The sequence below is a fragment of the Notechis scutatus genome, chromosome 3 (assembly GCF_049901735.1).
Source record: "Notechis scutatus isolate UNSWTSFEM ecotype Mainland chromosome 3, rNotScu1.2, whole genome shotgun sequence".
In the NCBI taxonomy this organism is placed as follows: Eukaryota; Metazoa; Chordata; class Lepidosauria; order Squamata; family Elapidae; genus Notechis; species Notechis scutatus.
In genome coordinates, this window is record NC_142011.1 from 63,394,087 (window position 1) to 63,407,055 (window position 12,969).

At 34.7% G+C, this 12,969-nt stretch overlaps 1 protein-coding gene across 2 annotated transcripts in view; it reads right to left on the reverse strand.

Moving 5' to 3' along the window:
* Positions 1–12,969, reverse strand: part of TUT4 (terminal uridylyl transferase 4) — a 47,223-nt gene that overhangs the window by 11,091 nt on the left and 23,163 nt on the right. For both annotated transcript variants that reach the window (XM_087960267.1, XM_087960268.1), the window contains 13 exons: positions 11,921–12,047; positions 9,923–10,042; positions 9,518–9,736; positions 9,209–9,383; positions 7,633–8,354; positions 7,300–7,450; positions 6,765–6,851; positions 5,101–5,204; positions 4,947–5,004; positions 4,739–4,842; positions 2,828–2,917; positions 1,268–1,381; positions 483–560 (listed from right to left, as the gene is read on the reverse strand). In XM_087960267.1, coding sequence (XP_087816393.1) covers positions 483–560; positions 1,268–1,381; positions 2,828–2,917; positions 4,739–4,842; positions 4,947–5,004; positions 5,101–5,204; positions 6,765–6,851; positions 7,300–7,450; positions 7,633–8,354; positions 9,209–9,383; positions 9,518–9,736; positions 9,923–10,042; positions 11,921–12,047 — 2,149 coding nt within the window. The remainder of the gene's footprint in view (positions 1–482; positions 561–1,267; positions 1,382–2,827; positions 2,918–4,738; positions 4,843–4,946; positions 5,005–5,100; positions 5,205–6,764; positions 6,852–7,299; positions 7,451–7,632; positions 8,355–9,208; positions 9,384–9,517; positions 9,737–9,922; positions 10,043–11,920; positions 12,048–12,969) is intronic.

A 12,969-nucleotide genomic window follows, 5' to 3' on the forward strand; every position in this document is an offset into this window, starting at 1 on the left:
CTCCACAAAATTTTCTACTTATGCAAGTTCAAAGTAACCTTTTCTAATGATCTTATTATGGTAGAGGCAAAACATTTATTGGATGAAATATGCATTTGTTTTGAAAAGGAAATCTCTGCCTAAAATATGATACAGAGATGCTGATAGAATCTCTCTTCTGTGGTTGCCCCAGGTTGCTTTATCTACATTCCAAAAAAAAAACCACAGCTTTTTTTTCCCTTAAGAAAAAACACAGAGAAACACAAAAATATGTAAGCTACGTCATACTAATCTTCACTACAAAACTAGCAAAGACTTTTATTTATTGGTCCAATTCCAATACTTCCGCATATTACCTCAGCTACTTTATCCAACAATAAAAGACTAGAGAGAAAGTTCCTTTTTCAGTTTCCTGAATGGTGAACATATTGCTGGCAGACTATACATAGTATAATTAAAGCAGACCTAATAATTAATTGATTATTCCAATATGAGGACTTTACCAGTTCATCCGTATCATCAAAAAAGAAAGCATTCCAACCATCAACCATCCTTTGAGGGATCTGCTGCCCATCAAATATCTATATCACCATGAAAAATAAGAGCAGAAAATTACAAAAACTAAAAGCATTCCCAATACAAAAATATGTGTTACTTATCTGATTATTTCTAAAAATATGAATAATAAAAGAACCTCTTCTCAAACTTTCAAGGAAACCATAAATCTCTGACCCAGAATACCAGACAAATGCACAAGAATGGTGGGGGAAATGTGATCTGATTGTGTTAGTGGTAAGGGTAACAGAGTATACTTTTGCTAATAAAGAGATTTGGGAGTAAAAAAGGGTTATCAAGTAGACTTCATTTGATTTCAGAAATCGAGTTAAAATCAAATGCTAACCACATTTGGCTAGAAACATAACTTACTTGTTTTTATTTGTAGAATAACCAAGTCACTTCCAGATATTTTAAATTATAATTCCACAGTATCTAATTATTAGTCATGTTGACTAGGGATTATGCAAACTAGTTCAAAATATCCAGATTACCTACCCTTATTATAGACTTTGTTCAGACTTTTGTTAGGATGAAAACTCTACATCTTATGAGGAAAACTACTGTATATACAACCCATGTGAAATAGCTAGGAAAAGATCCAAATTTGATTCAGTAACTCTTCAAAAAGAACCCTAACCAACAATAACCTCATAAGAAAATTATAACAAGAACAGACAGAAATCTCAAAACTGTTTTCTATCATAGTTGTTTTTTTTCCTTGAAAATTTACCTCTTGCAGTACTGGGATTACTGGTGGTTCTCTCTGTTGTAAGAAGTATAATACCATGAGAATATAAGCATATGAAGAGAGACTTCCTCTGGATGCATCTCCAATATCACAACGCTGTTCAAACATTTTCAATGCAATAAACATATAGTTATTTTGAGTAACAAATATATCCTCAGAATAGAAACTAAGGAAAAATATTTTATGCCAAACCAAAAAATGTTTTCAGTAAAACATAACCAGAGTCAAAGGCACACTGTTACTGAAATTTCATACTTCAATTTAGAAATGTCTTTCTAGGAACAACTAAATTGGCATCATGAGAAACTATAGGAGCATGAATGTCTCAACAGAATGTAATAGAGCACGAGCTATTTTGTTTATGTATTTTATCCATCGACAAAAAGTACAGTCATTTACTTTAAATAAGCAGAACTCTATTTTTCACTTCAAGAGAGTGAAAAGAGTGGAGAGTGAAGAGATACATACATACATACATACATACATACATACATACCACTTGAAAACAAAAACACTTTTATTCTGTTCTTCAATATAACGTCAACCATGCCACCACATTAGTTTCCTTGAACATGCAGATGTGAATATCTACCTACCGACCCATAAATTTTCCTCTCTTTTTTATTACAGAATTCTGCTGAGTCTTCTGAAATGTGTGGACCTTTGTGTATCATGTGATTTTTTCTCTTTACTTGGGGATAATGCAGTTAGTAACATAGACAAATGTAGATGTATTGATGGTGAGTGAAATAAAAAGGTCATTTTCTCTGTATAATTTAGATTGCTGTTTTTGGTATCAAATAAATCAATGCATATTTCTGTAGCTTGAATTACTGAGCTAGTTATCTTAAATTAATGAACAGTTATTCTACCTATGGTAATTAATCTATTTCCCAAATTAGTATCCTTACAGTACAAGTCTGCCTATGCACATAAAAAGACATCACATATAAAAATTGCTCCAAAGCCTACTTTGCATCCTGATTTTTATAGATTTCATTTTGAATAAGTCCTGACATAGGAAATACTAGCTGTCTATTACACCATGTAAAAAGTCAGTCAATAATAATACAACCACATCTGAAGGCCAAAATAATAAATATGTATAATTAGAAAACAAAGAGAATTTGGATTCACAAGAAAAGTTTGCAAATAATAGACAATGTGGCCAAGGATATACACAACTCACTGCCATAACTTTATTTAAACTTTTTGCATTTAATGGGAACGGTTAATCCTTGAAGATTTTTAAGATGCCCATTTGACTAATTAAAGTTTCCAAACCCCTCTCTTAAAATGGCTTCTGGTCCTACCTGCTTTTGGAATTTGCCCTTGACATGTTCAAGCCAAAGGAATCTGTAACATTCACTAGTGAATCTAAATCCAGTTGAGACACAAGTGTACTTTCAACAATTCAGCACAGCAGCCATCATATCTTTAGTGCAATTAAAAAATAACCAGTATTTGAATTAGCCTCAATTATTTGGTGGAGGAATACTGAACACAGCTTGTGTTTTAAAATCACATCAATATTGCATTCACCTTTGCAAAAACTTTCATTGTATATCCCAAATACTGCACTCTTGGATCAATGGCTGCGTAAGTTGCAAGCATTCTTGTGTTATGCTGTGCCTAGAAAACAAATATATCAGATTATATTCAATAGAGTAACATTAAGGTGTAACCCATTACACAGATCATGTAATAGCTGAGACCAGAGAGGTAGGAACTAGTAGTTCTTGGGTACAGAGAACTATACTGTAATGTAAATGTATATTTACTGACTCTCAGAGCCATCAAGAGGCTAGCTAATTATCTATGAACTCGAAATGGGAGGAGGGAAAAGAACTTGGGAGGAGAGAGGGGGTGGGGTGGGATGAGGCTCTGACTTCTTTGCACTATTGCAGACAATCGATTTTGTTTAAAGTTTCATTCTTGACTGCAAGTAAGATTCTAAACATAGACATCTGTTTGACCATACAAATACCAAAATGATGAACTATGCATTGTGAAACAATTTCATTTATTTTTCAAATTTATTCAATGCTCATCTTATTGTCTCAGTGACTCCGAGCAGCGATCATAACCCATACAAGCTCTGCCCTTTCAAACTTGAATCCTAGTCTCCTATGCAGAAGAATTTGCATGATTGTAAGACACTACCTTGCCTGCTCCCACTTCTCCTGAAGATATGATTCTAGCTTAGCTGACTCAAGACTGTTAATCTAAATGCTGAATGGGGGTCAAATGTCTGGAAAGCTGTGATTTATTGCTAAGATCTGCTGTAAAACTTAACAGATCATCACAGAATGAGATTCTATAGGCCTCTGATTGATGTAAGAGTTTAAATTTATTGCAGGTATCCCAAATAAATTAAAAGTGCAATAAATGAATATTATGTAATAAAATATACAATGAAATCACTTATATGTTTACACAGAAATAGCATTTTATGAGTAAAATGTAACTAACTTCTCAATAAATGAGCACAGAACTACAATTGGGACATTGCAACTGGGTACACTGCTCTTTTAATTAACTTTATAATTTAATAATTCATTAAAGTATTGCTTATTTTGTGTAGATACTGATTGCAATTTTTAGACTTGGCCAGGGAATACACATCATGCATATGGAAGAGGGGGCAACTCTGCCAGCTTAGGGATCATGCCATGTTTGAATGGCATAACAAGCCACATTTTTAAAAAAGGAGGGAATCTTAGGAATGTATCCTGAGAGCAGAGAGTGATACATGATAGCTGGAAAGATGTCACAATGAAACTAGTTTTCTCTCATTCCAGAGTGAAGGATATGGAATAAAGGATTTAAATTACAAGGCAGATTCCAATTCAATTGCTGAAAAAGAAATCCTAAGAGAAATAACAATTCAACAGCACAATAAATTACAGAATGGATCTCAACTCCCCTTTGTTAGATATATTTAAGCAGAAGCCAGATACATATCTAGCAGGGATGCTTTAGATTTTTGTACTGAGTTGACTCATTGACCTGCATAGTTTGATTTAGGACTTCATGATTATTCATAAATATTAGGGAGTGAAAAGGCTGCCAGAAACAACTGTAAGACTTAAGGCACCAATTTTGCTTTTCAATCTCCTCCAAATATAAGAAAGGGTCCACATTTTGATCAAACTTGTGAGGATGTGGAGCTCTGAAATCATAAAAAAGAATTTGATAAGTTGTCCAGTTCCCAGGCTGCAAATGTTTCCATAAACAATATTGCTGTTCTAAACATCAGTGGTGCATAAGTTTTGAAGGGAGGGATTATTATACTTAGCATTTGGGAAATCAATGATCCTTATAATGTATAGAGTTAAATGAATATTATATGTAAAATTTTAATTGCATCTATATGGAAATCCAGAAAAATATCCTATCTATAATCCTTATTTCATTATACTGAGCATTTTTTGTTAACAAAAAGGTACTTGCCAGTGTGTTATATAAGCTGATATCACCTTCTAAGCCACTTTGTCTGTGTTCAAATTTTACTATAGGCACTTTGGCTGTTGTTATAGGCAGAATGTTTCTTAAACCTGCAAAGGTAAGTAATAGTTCTTAAAACTAAGAATAATAAATACTAAGTAAAACTGAAAAAAATGTATACAATACTATTCAATATGCAACACCCTAATCTTACCTGGATGTTTCTTAAGAACTTTTGCCAAGCTTTCAATAATTTCCTTACAATTTAATTTCTGGAGAAAATGAATAAAAACACTGTATTATTATTCGCAACATGCTACAAATACTTCCAAGAACAAAAGTATGCAAAGCTATTTCAAAAGAATTACCTCTGCATTTTCATAGCCTTCTAGAGTCATGCAGATATCCAGGTCACTATCACGGAATCCAAATCCATTCTTTGAAGAGCCAAATAGGCACAGCCTGGCCTTGTCTGAAGAAAATAAAGAGAGAGACAGAGATCCCCATAATGGAGAAAAGAGTTTCATAATCAAAAGAATTCATACTCTTATGAATTCCAATGTAACCATCAATGGTTATTTATAAGTGGTCACTTTTTCCTATAATCCAATGCATGCTTTAACACAGCGGTCCTCAAACTTTTTGGTTCTGATGGCAGCAGCGGTCCCCAAACTTTCTTTCTGACGGTGGCAGCGGTAGAGACAGGATGGTTTTGTGCATGCATGTGCTGCTTGCACAAATGCAGCTTTGGCACGCGTGCTCGCCCACTGATTGTACGGCCCAGTTCCCAAAGGCATGGACCAGCACCAGGCCATGGACCAGGGCCTGGGGATCCTTGATCTAACATCTATGCATATTTGATTGTGAACTGAAACACACGTTTCCTTAATTAATCATGCATATAAAATAGTACTGTGAACTATCTCAGAATAATCTTAGTTTACAACACAGGTATCAAACTCGCGATGTCACGTTGTCGTATCACAACCTTCTTCCCTTTCGCTAAACTGGGGGTGGGCATGGTCAGTGTGTGACACATCTGGCCCGTGGGCCACGAGTTTGACACCCCTACTCTACAATATTTAGGGATCCAAAAAAATGCATTTAAAATGCAAAATACACACACAATTGAGAAATATATACACATGACCATAAACTGAGGGGCACAAAACTGTTACCTTCCCATCAAAGTGGTAGCCATTTATCTGCTCATATCTGCATGCTTTCAAACTGCTAGATGGCACGAGCTGGGGCAAATAATGAGAGTTCACCCTGTTGTGAGGTGCTTGGGTCTCGAAATGAGGCTGTCAGCTTTCCAGCCGACAAGCTCAGCATCAACCACTCTAGCGCTAATCAGAATGTTTTCCAATTTTTAAAATCTAATTAATTACTGCTGTTTGTTATCAACTTCTTTAGTTTGAAAGCACAGAATCTTTGGAAGATTTTCAAAGGATGTGGAATAACCTGACCATGTTCTTGACACCTCTTATCTAAAACATTACCTCATTAATGTTAAAGAGAAATGTATAGGGCATTAAGGTCCTATTATACAGGTAGATATGGATAGCTTAATACTTTAGAATTATATAATTTTGATACTGTGTTGTCAAGGCAACTTATAATTCTAATATAATGTTGGACTGTATCCAACATAGTGCAAATATATTTTCTTCACATGCCACAGAAATATCCTTTCCTTTCTTCCCCTTAAGCCCTCCATAATCTACTTTTAATCTACATCAAAACATCTTCCAATCCTTAAGACCACTGGAATGTAAAAATAATTGGGATATAATTAGTTTAATATTAATTTATTAGACCCAGGCTTCACTAAATCTTTCCAAAAGTCCATTGAAACCAGTAGAAATTGTAGTAATTATTAATTTGACTAAATCTAAATACAATTTTATTTATTTAATATTTGTGGTAGGATCTCTGCTAAAATGGAAATATTGTATGAAATATTTCACATTTTCAAAGCACTGTTTAGATGCCTATAACATATGCTTTTGTTTACATAAAGATCTCTTACCATTATATTCTTTCCGAATGAATCTTTCCAAACTTGCCAGAATCTGCTCTCGATTTTGTTGTTCTGAGAAAGGAGGTGACAATTCATCTAGACAAATAAAAAATAATTGAAGCATTTGGCAGTATCTAAAGCCAAGCATAAGTTATCTTTCAATAAATTTTTCTATGAACTTGTACTGTATTCTGTATTATTTACAGTATTTTACAAGGGTTTCATACAACACCGATTTGCAACCTCTCATTTTTCTAATTGTTTCCTTAAATCTAAATCTTTTTTCTCTCAAAAAAAAATCCATTTTAGAATTACAAAATCTGCTGATTTCAAAAGTATTCTTGACATTTTTTATAAACCTTATTGTCAGATACATGGCAAAGTCCAAACTGTCATGTTTACCTGAATGTGAATTGAACACAGGAGACTGTGTTATTGATGGCAGTACATAAATATATTTCCACTGAGTTAAGTTAAAAACTCATAATAATGTGAGCCTCTACAAAAATTTGAACCTATTCAAAAAAACAAAAACGTTACTTACCAAAGCACCTTTTACATACAAGATCAAGTATTTCTCTAAATCTATTTGTCATTGGTGGTAGTGGATTTAAATCAATTTTCTTAAAATCTTCTGGGCAATCACTTTTGGAATGGCCATCCCTTTTGCAGATACTGCATACTATAGTTGGAGGCTATGAAAAAAAATAGTATTTTACAATTTAAACTGAGTTATTTCTCTAAATGGTATGTGTATGTGTCGACTTATGTATGTTTGATAGCGGAAATACATTGTTGTATAGTTCAATAAGAAAATTAAAATTAAATAAATGAAATAGTTTAATACAATATAAAATGACTTTTGATTTTATTTTACCTTTCCAGAAGTCAAAATAAATTTATCGAACACATAATGCATGTCTTCTGTGGTGACTTCATCTCTAATGTCTTGAGTCTCCTCTACTGTTTTGCAATTGTGCGAGGTAGCTGATATGCTAGTGCCTGAGCACATGCTATCTGTTGGATATTCCATTACTGAATCCAGTCTTTCAGTGTCAGATAATCCACTAACAGAATCTGTATCAAGGGATTTATGTTCATTAAAAACACAACAGTGGCTTAGTTCTTCTTCAGCTGAAAGCTCTTGATCATCCTTTCTTTTAAGTGATTTGTGTTCTGATTCACAACATTCATTACTAATAAACGATACGGTTTCTTCTCTATCTCCAGAGTCTGTGTTGATAATTTCTGAGTTTACTAAAAAGCTTTTAAGTTTCTCAGTACATCCCCTAGTCATAGATTCCATTTCATTACATTCATTAAATTTACACTCCTGTAAATTACATCCATGACCAGGTTTATGTTTTCCTGTAATATTGGTCTGCTGTGGAAGGCAACAGTTAATTACAGGTTCTCCAGTTCTTTTGCTACCTATTTTTCCCTTTTCCTTTTTCTTGGTATCTGTTTTGGGCTTAGACTCATCTTTACTCTGGGGACATGCAAAGTATTTATACGCTGTCCTGAACCTCTCCAGGATGTATTCAAACACCATCTGGCTGTTCAGACTCCGTGCAACATTTCTTTTTAGTGCAAAGGGATCTAAGAAAAAGGAAACAAAATAAATTATATACTGCTTTTCAATTAGGGTTTCAAAGATGAGGTCAATATACTGCATTTTAAATAGACCTGTTACATTTTAATTATTTGATTCCTGAAAACATTTAACCTATTATAAAATTACCTTCAAGTAGTCAGTTTTATTTTACAAAAAGAAAATTATTTTAAAATAAACATTTATAAAATCATCAGATATCGACTGTGATCTAAAAAGAATAGAAACAAGGAAAGAAATGATTTTTAAAAAAATATTTAAAAATAAAGCAAATATTCTTGTCATTTTCAGAATTGTTTTCATATCTACTTTTATCAGTTTAACTAATAAACTCTGTAAATACCCACGGTTTTTAAAAATTAACATAACATAATACAAAACATATCTATAGATTATATGCAAAAAGTTTTCTTCTTGAATCTCCTTTGTTATAATGTTAATATATGAAAAACAAAGAGCAAAACAATAAAGAAAGACTGCCATTCTCCTTAGCATGGTACTCAACCATTTTCTTTTCTGTTTTATTTCTATCTACAGTAACATCAAAGTGTGAGGAAAAAGGATTGGTGTAGTTCTTGCCAACAATTAATTACTTATAGCAACCTAACATCATTAATTCTCTACAAATATGTTCTGTTTAGTTAGACAATTAAATGGAATTCACTGTAAGCCTTTAAATTAAATTTTTTACTTATGAGGCAGCTGTATCAAGAATGAAAATGCCACAAATACATTTAAAAACTGAAGTTTTTATAGCATACGTCAGTGTGTTATATATGCAAAATCAGGTATGTAAGGCAACTGGTAAATCATTTAGAAGAACTTTTACAAAATGCCATACCTTCAATGGCTATTCGCCTTTTGGGCCAGTTTTTGTTTTCTCTGGTTAAAAGTTCTTGTACCCGTATGCTGATAACATATTCTTCCAAAGCAAATTCCAGTGTATAAAACTTCAACAATTCTAACCAGAGTTGTCCCAGAGATATCTGGTGTGATGTTTCCAATGATAATGGAGACTGAAAGAAGCAGGAAAAATGGGGGGGAAAGCTTATCCTGTTTTATTCTCATAGCTTATCCTGTTTTATTCTCAGGTCATTAAATGAAAATACTAATTAAAAAAAGTACTTCCCAATTAAAAGGAATCACTTACATGGCCTTTTTTCTCCTTTGGATTATTCTGAACGTCTGACTCCACAGCTGCTGTACTCTTATTACCATTTCTGTGCTGTTCTCCTTTAGATTTGCCTTCTACAGTATTCACATTTTTCCCTCCATTATTTGATAGTTTGTATTCCCACACTACAAACTTCTTCTCTTTTATTCCCTTCAGTTGGTAATCATCAGCCTTCTTAGAATCAAAGCCTTCAATCTAAAAAACAAAGTGCTTTTTATATGTAATAAATTTTATAAGATGAACAGTTATATTATACTATAAATAACAGCTGTATCTAGTTCTGATTATGAATCCTAAAGGTTCTTTAGGAACTTTTCCAGCAATTTTTGAATAATTCCTCAGTACCATTGAATAAATCATATGGTTAAGTTAAAAGCTTACCCAGTTGCCTAAATATGATGGTAGGATACGTGGTTCTCTTTGTTGAAGGAAAAATATTATCATTAAGGCAAAGGAATATGAAGGGATTCCACCTTCTGCCTGGCAGTCAATATGACACAGCTATAAAAAAGAGAAAATTATGTATTTATATTGTTTTTTTGCACACTTTGCATTTTTCAAGCATTTTTCAGTTATACACTATACAATGATGCTTACAAAAATGGTGCTAAAGGGGTAATCGGCCACGAAGTCAGAACCTGATTTGGTCGTGGTCAGAAGAGTTTGTGACAAGAGGTTCTACTGTATATAGAAAATGTAGGCTAAGGACCAATATAGCAATACAGATGGGGGCCCGCGGTGGCTCACGTGGTATAAAATACTGGGCCTGCGCACAGCTGAGTCGGCGGCTCAAATAAAACCACGTAGGGACAAGAAAGGAGCCTCCCCCGGTTACCTACTGGCATTCAGGCGTCCCGTGGGTAAAGATAACACCGCCCAAAAAATTCCTTTCACAAAGGCAGCTAGCCACCTCAGTAATCCCTGGCTAACACATGCCATACACGAAAAAAAAAAAAAAATACAGAGCAGAATTCCCCAACCTTTCCACCAATTGGGGGGGAGAGAGCATGTGTCCTTCCCAGGCTCAGTTCTTGTCTACAAAAATCCTTTTTGCAAAGACTACCGGAGCCTACAGGGATGCAATCTCTCGTCCCTGCAAGCCTCAGCAAGAGAGGCTGGAGAGGAACAGGGAATGATCACGTTCAAGTTATGTGATTCACTCCTAAGGATCTTTGGGTTACGAATGTAATTATAGCAGGCTTCATTACATTCATAACTCGAGGATTACCTATATATTTCCTGTCTACTTTACCCAGGAAGGTTGACTCTAGTGACCATCTATCTATAGTTGCGGATGAAGGTACACTACCATATTCACAACTTGTGTGCAACCTGGGGGCTGTCTTAAACTCAACAACTCCTGCTCAAAGAGGGCCTTAGAACATTGGCACCAATTCTGGATTACAAGGCCTTCTAGATGGGGACACTCATATCCTCATCACCTTCAGTTGAATTACTGCAATACACTCTACATAAAGCTGTCCTTGGAGATCATCTGAAAGCTACAACTGGTCCAAAATGCAAAGCCACAAGAATGGGCATGCCTCAGTAAAGGCATGCCTTCATGACATAAGACTTGGTTATTTGAATGAGTGCTTATCTTCCCAGTTCTTAAAAACCGAGTCTTCTCCAAGGTTCTGGAGAAAGTTGGCTACAGAGCCTGTCAGGTGTATTTTGTGTAATCCTTAGAAATCGCATTTGGACATATATATTATTTAACTGCTTTTTATTTTTTATCATGTAAGCCACCCAGAGTTCATTTGGAGTTAAGTAGCCTTAAATATAATAAATAGATAAATATATAATTAAAAGTACTGAAGTTCACTAAAGATTATTTATTTTATCTGTTTAGTTAAAAATATTGGTAGAATATTTTTAAAGAAACCTTGTGTGTTTTGACAGAAGTTGAAGACAAATTCAATTGTTGGTTACATTTTCAATGAGAGATGAATCAGCCACCCTATTTAATTGCTATGTGTACTTTGATATCTAATTATTTGAGATTTCAGGTTATACATTTACCTTAATATTTTGGCTGTATAGATTTCATGATATTATTTCTGATACAACCCCCACCCTTCATAATGTATTGTTTAATAAGGATATTCCAAGAGCACAAAAGTTGACCAGAGTTTTATACACATTGGGTTAGCCCTAATAAAAGTAATGCCTAAGTAATATTTTCAGAATTGTGGGGCGTAAACCACAGAACTTATTTTATCAACACTTTCTGACTCAGAAAAAGAGATTTTCTTCTAACAGAAATACATAACAAAAATGACTTTTTGTTATATTATTTACATTAGAATATTATCACTACTTAAGTACACACAAGGAACAAATATATACATACATATATATATATTAAAAAAAACTTACTCTAGCCCAGTAGCGAAAAGCCAACACCAAAGGAACAAGGACTGGCTCTAGCTTGCCGAGTGCAGCTAGCAGATCAGTTGTAAGGCAGGCCACATCGTTTCCAGCGCTTACTTTACAAGTTAAACCACTGATATTGAAACAAATTGTGAGAGAAGATGTAAGCTCTACCACTTGTTGTGAATAAAATTTGGAAAAAAAAATAAAACCCAAAAATATCCAGTATTTTTGTTTTACATATGAAATTTGCATTAAGTTCTTTTCATAATATAGTTTCTCCCAAAAGATATTGAAATCTATTTACCGTATTTATCGGCGTATAACACGCACAGGCGTATAACACGCATCTTCATTTTAAGAGGGAAATTTCACCCCCACTCCCACCCCAGCGCGCGCTTCAATCCACAGTGTCCCATTCTGCCTGCCTGCCTGCCTGCCTTAGTTTCTGGTTGTTTGGGAGCAGCTTCGGCTGAGAATAATAACTATTCGCCTCTTTTACTCAGCCGAAGCTGTTCCGATTCAACCATTAACGAAGGCAGGCAGGCAGGCAGAACGAGCACTGCGGGCGGGCGGGCGGGCGGGCGGACGGGATGGGGGTGGGGGAGAAACGGGCGCTTCAGGGAAGCTGTGGCGACAGGAAAAGCCCCCGCTTCTTTGAAGCAGTTTCTTCCTGTGCTGGTGGAGGAGCGAGAGAGCGACTGAGAGAGCTGACCCAGAGAGAAGGACAGGCTTCGGTTGCTTCCTCCCTCCCCTTCTTTCATTTGTGTCCTTGATCCCGATCCCAGCAGCATTCACCGAAGGCTTCTTAACATTATATCGGCGTATAACACGCATACATCATTTGCCCCCTATTTTCAGGGGGAAAAAAGTGCGTGTTATACGCCGATAAATACGGTAATTATTTTAAAGTAACTTTAATGGAATGTATTGCAGATCTTATATTTTAAAGTCAAGTTTGTCATGTGCTTCATATTTTGTCTGAATTGTCATTGTTGATTCTGAGACATATAAATATTCGCCTTAACAAATTGAGAAAATAATTTTAAATTATT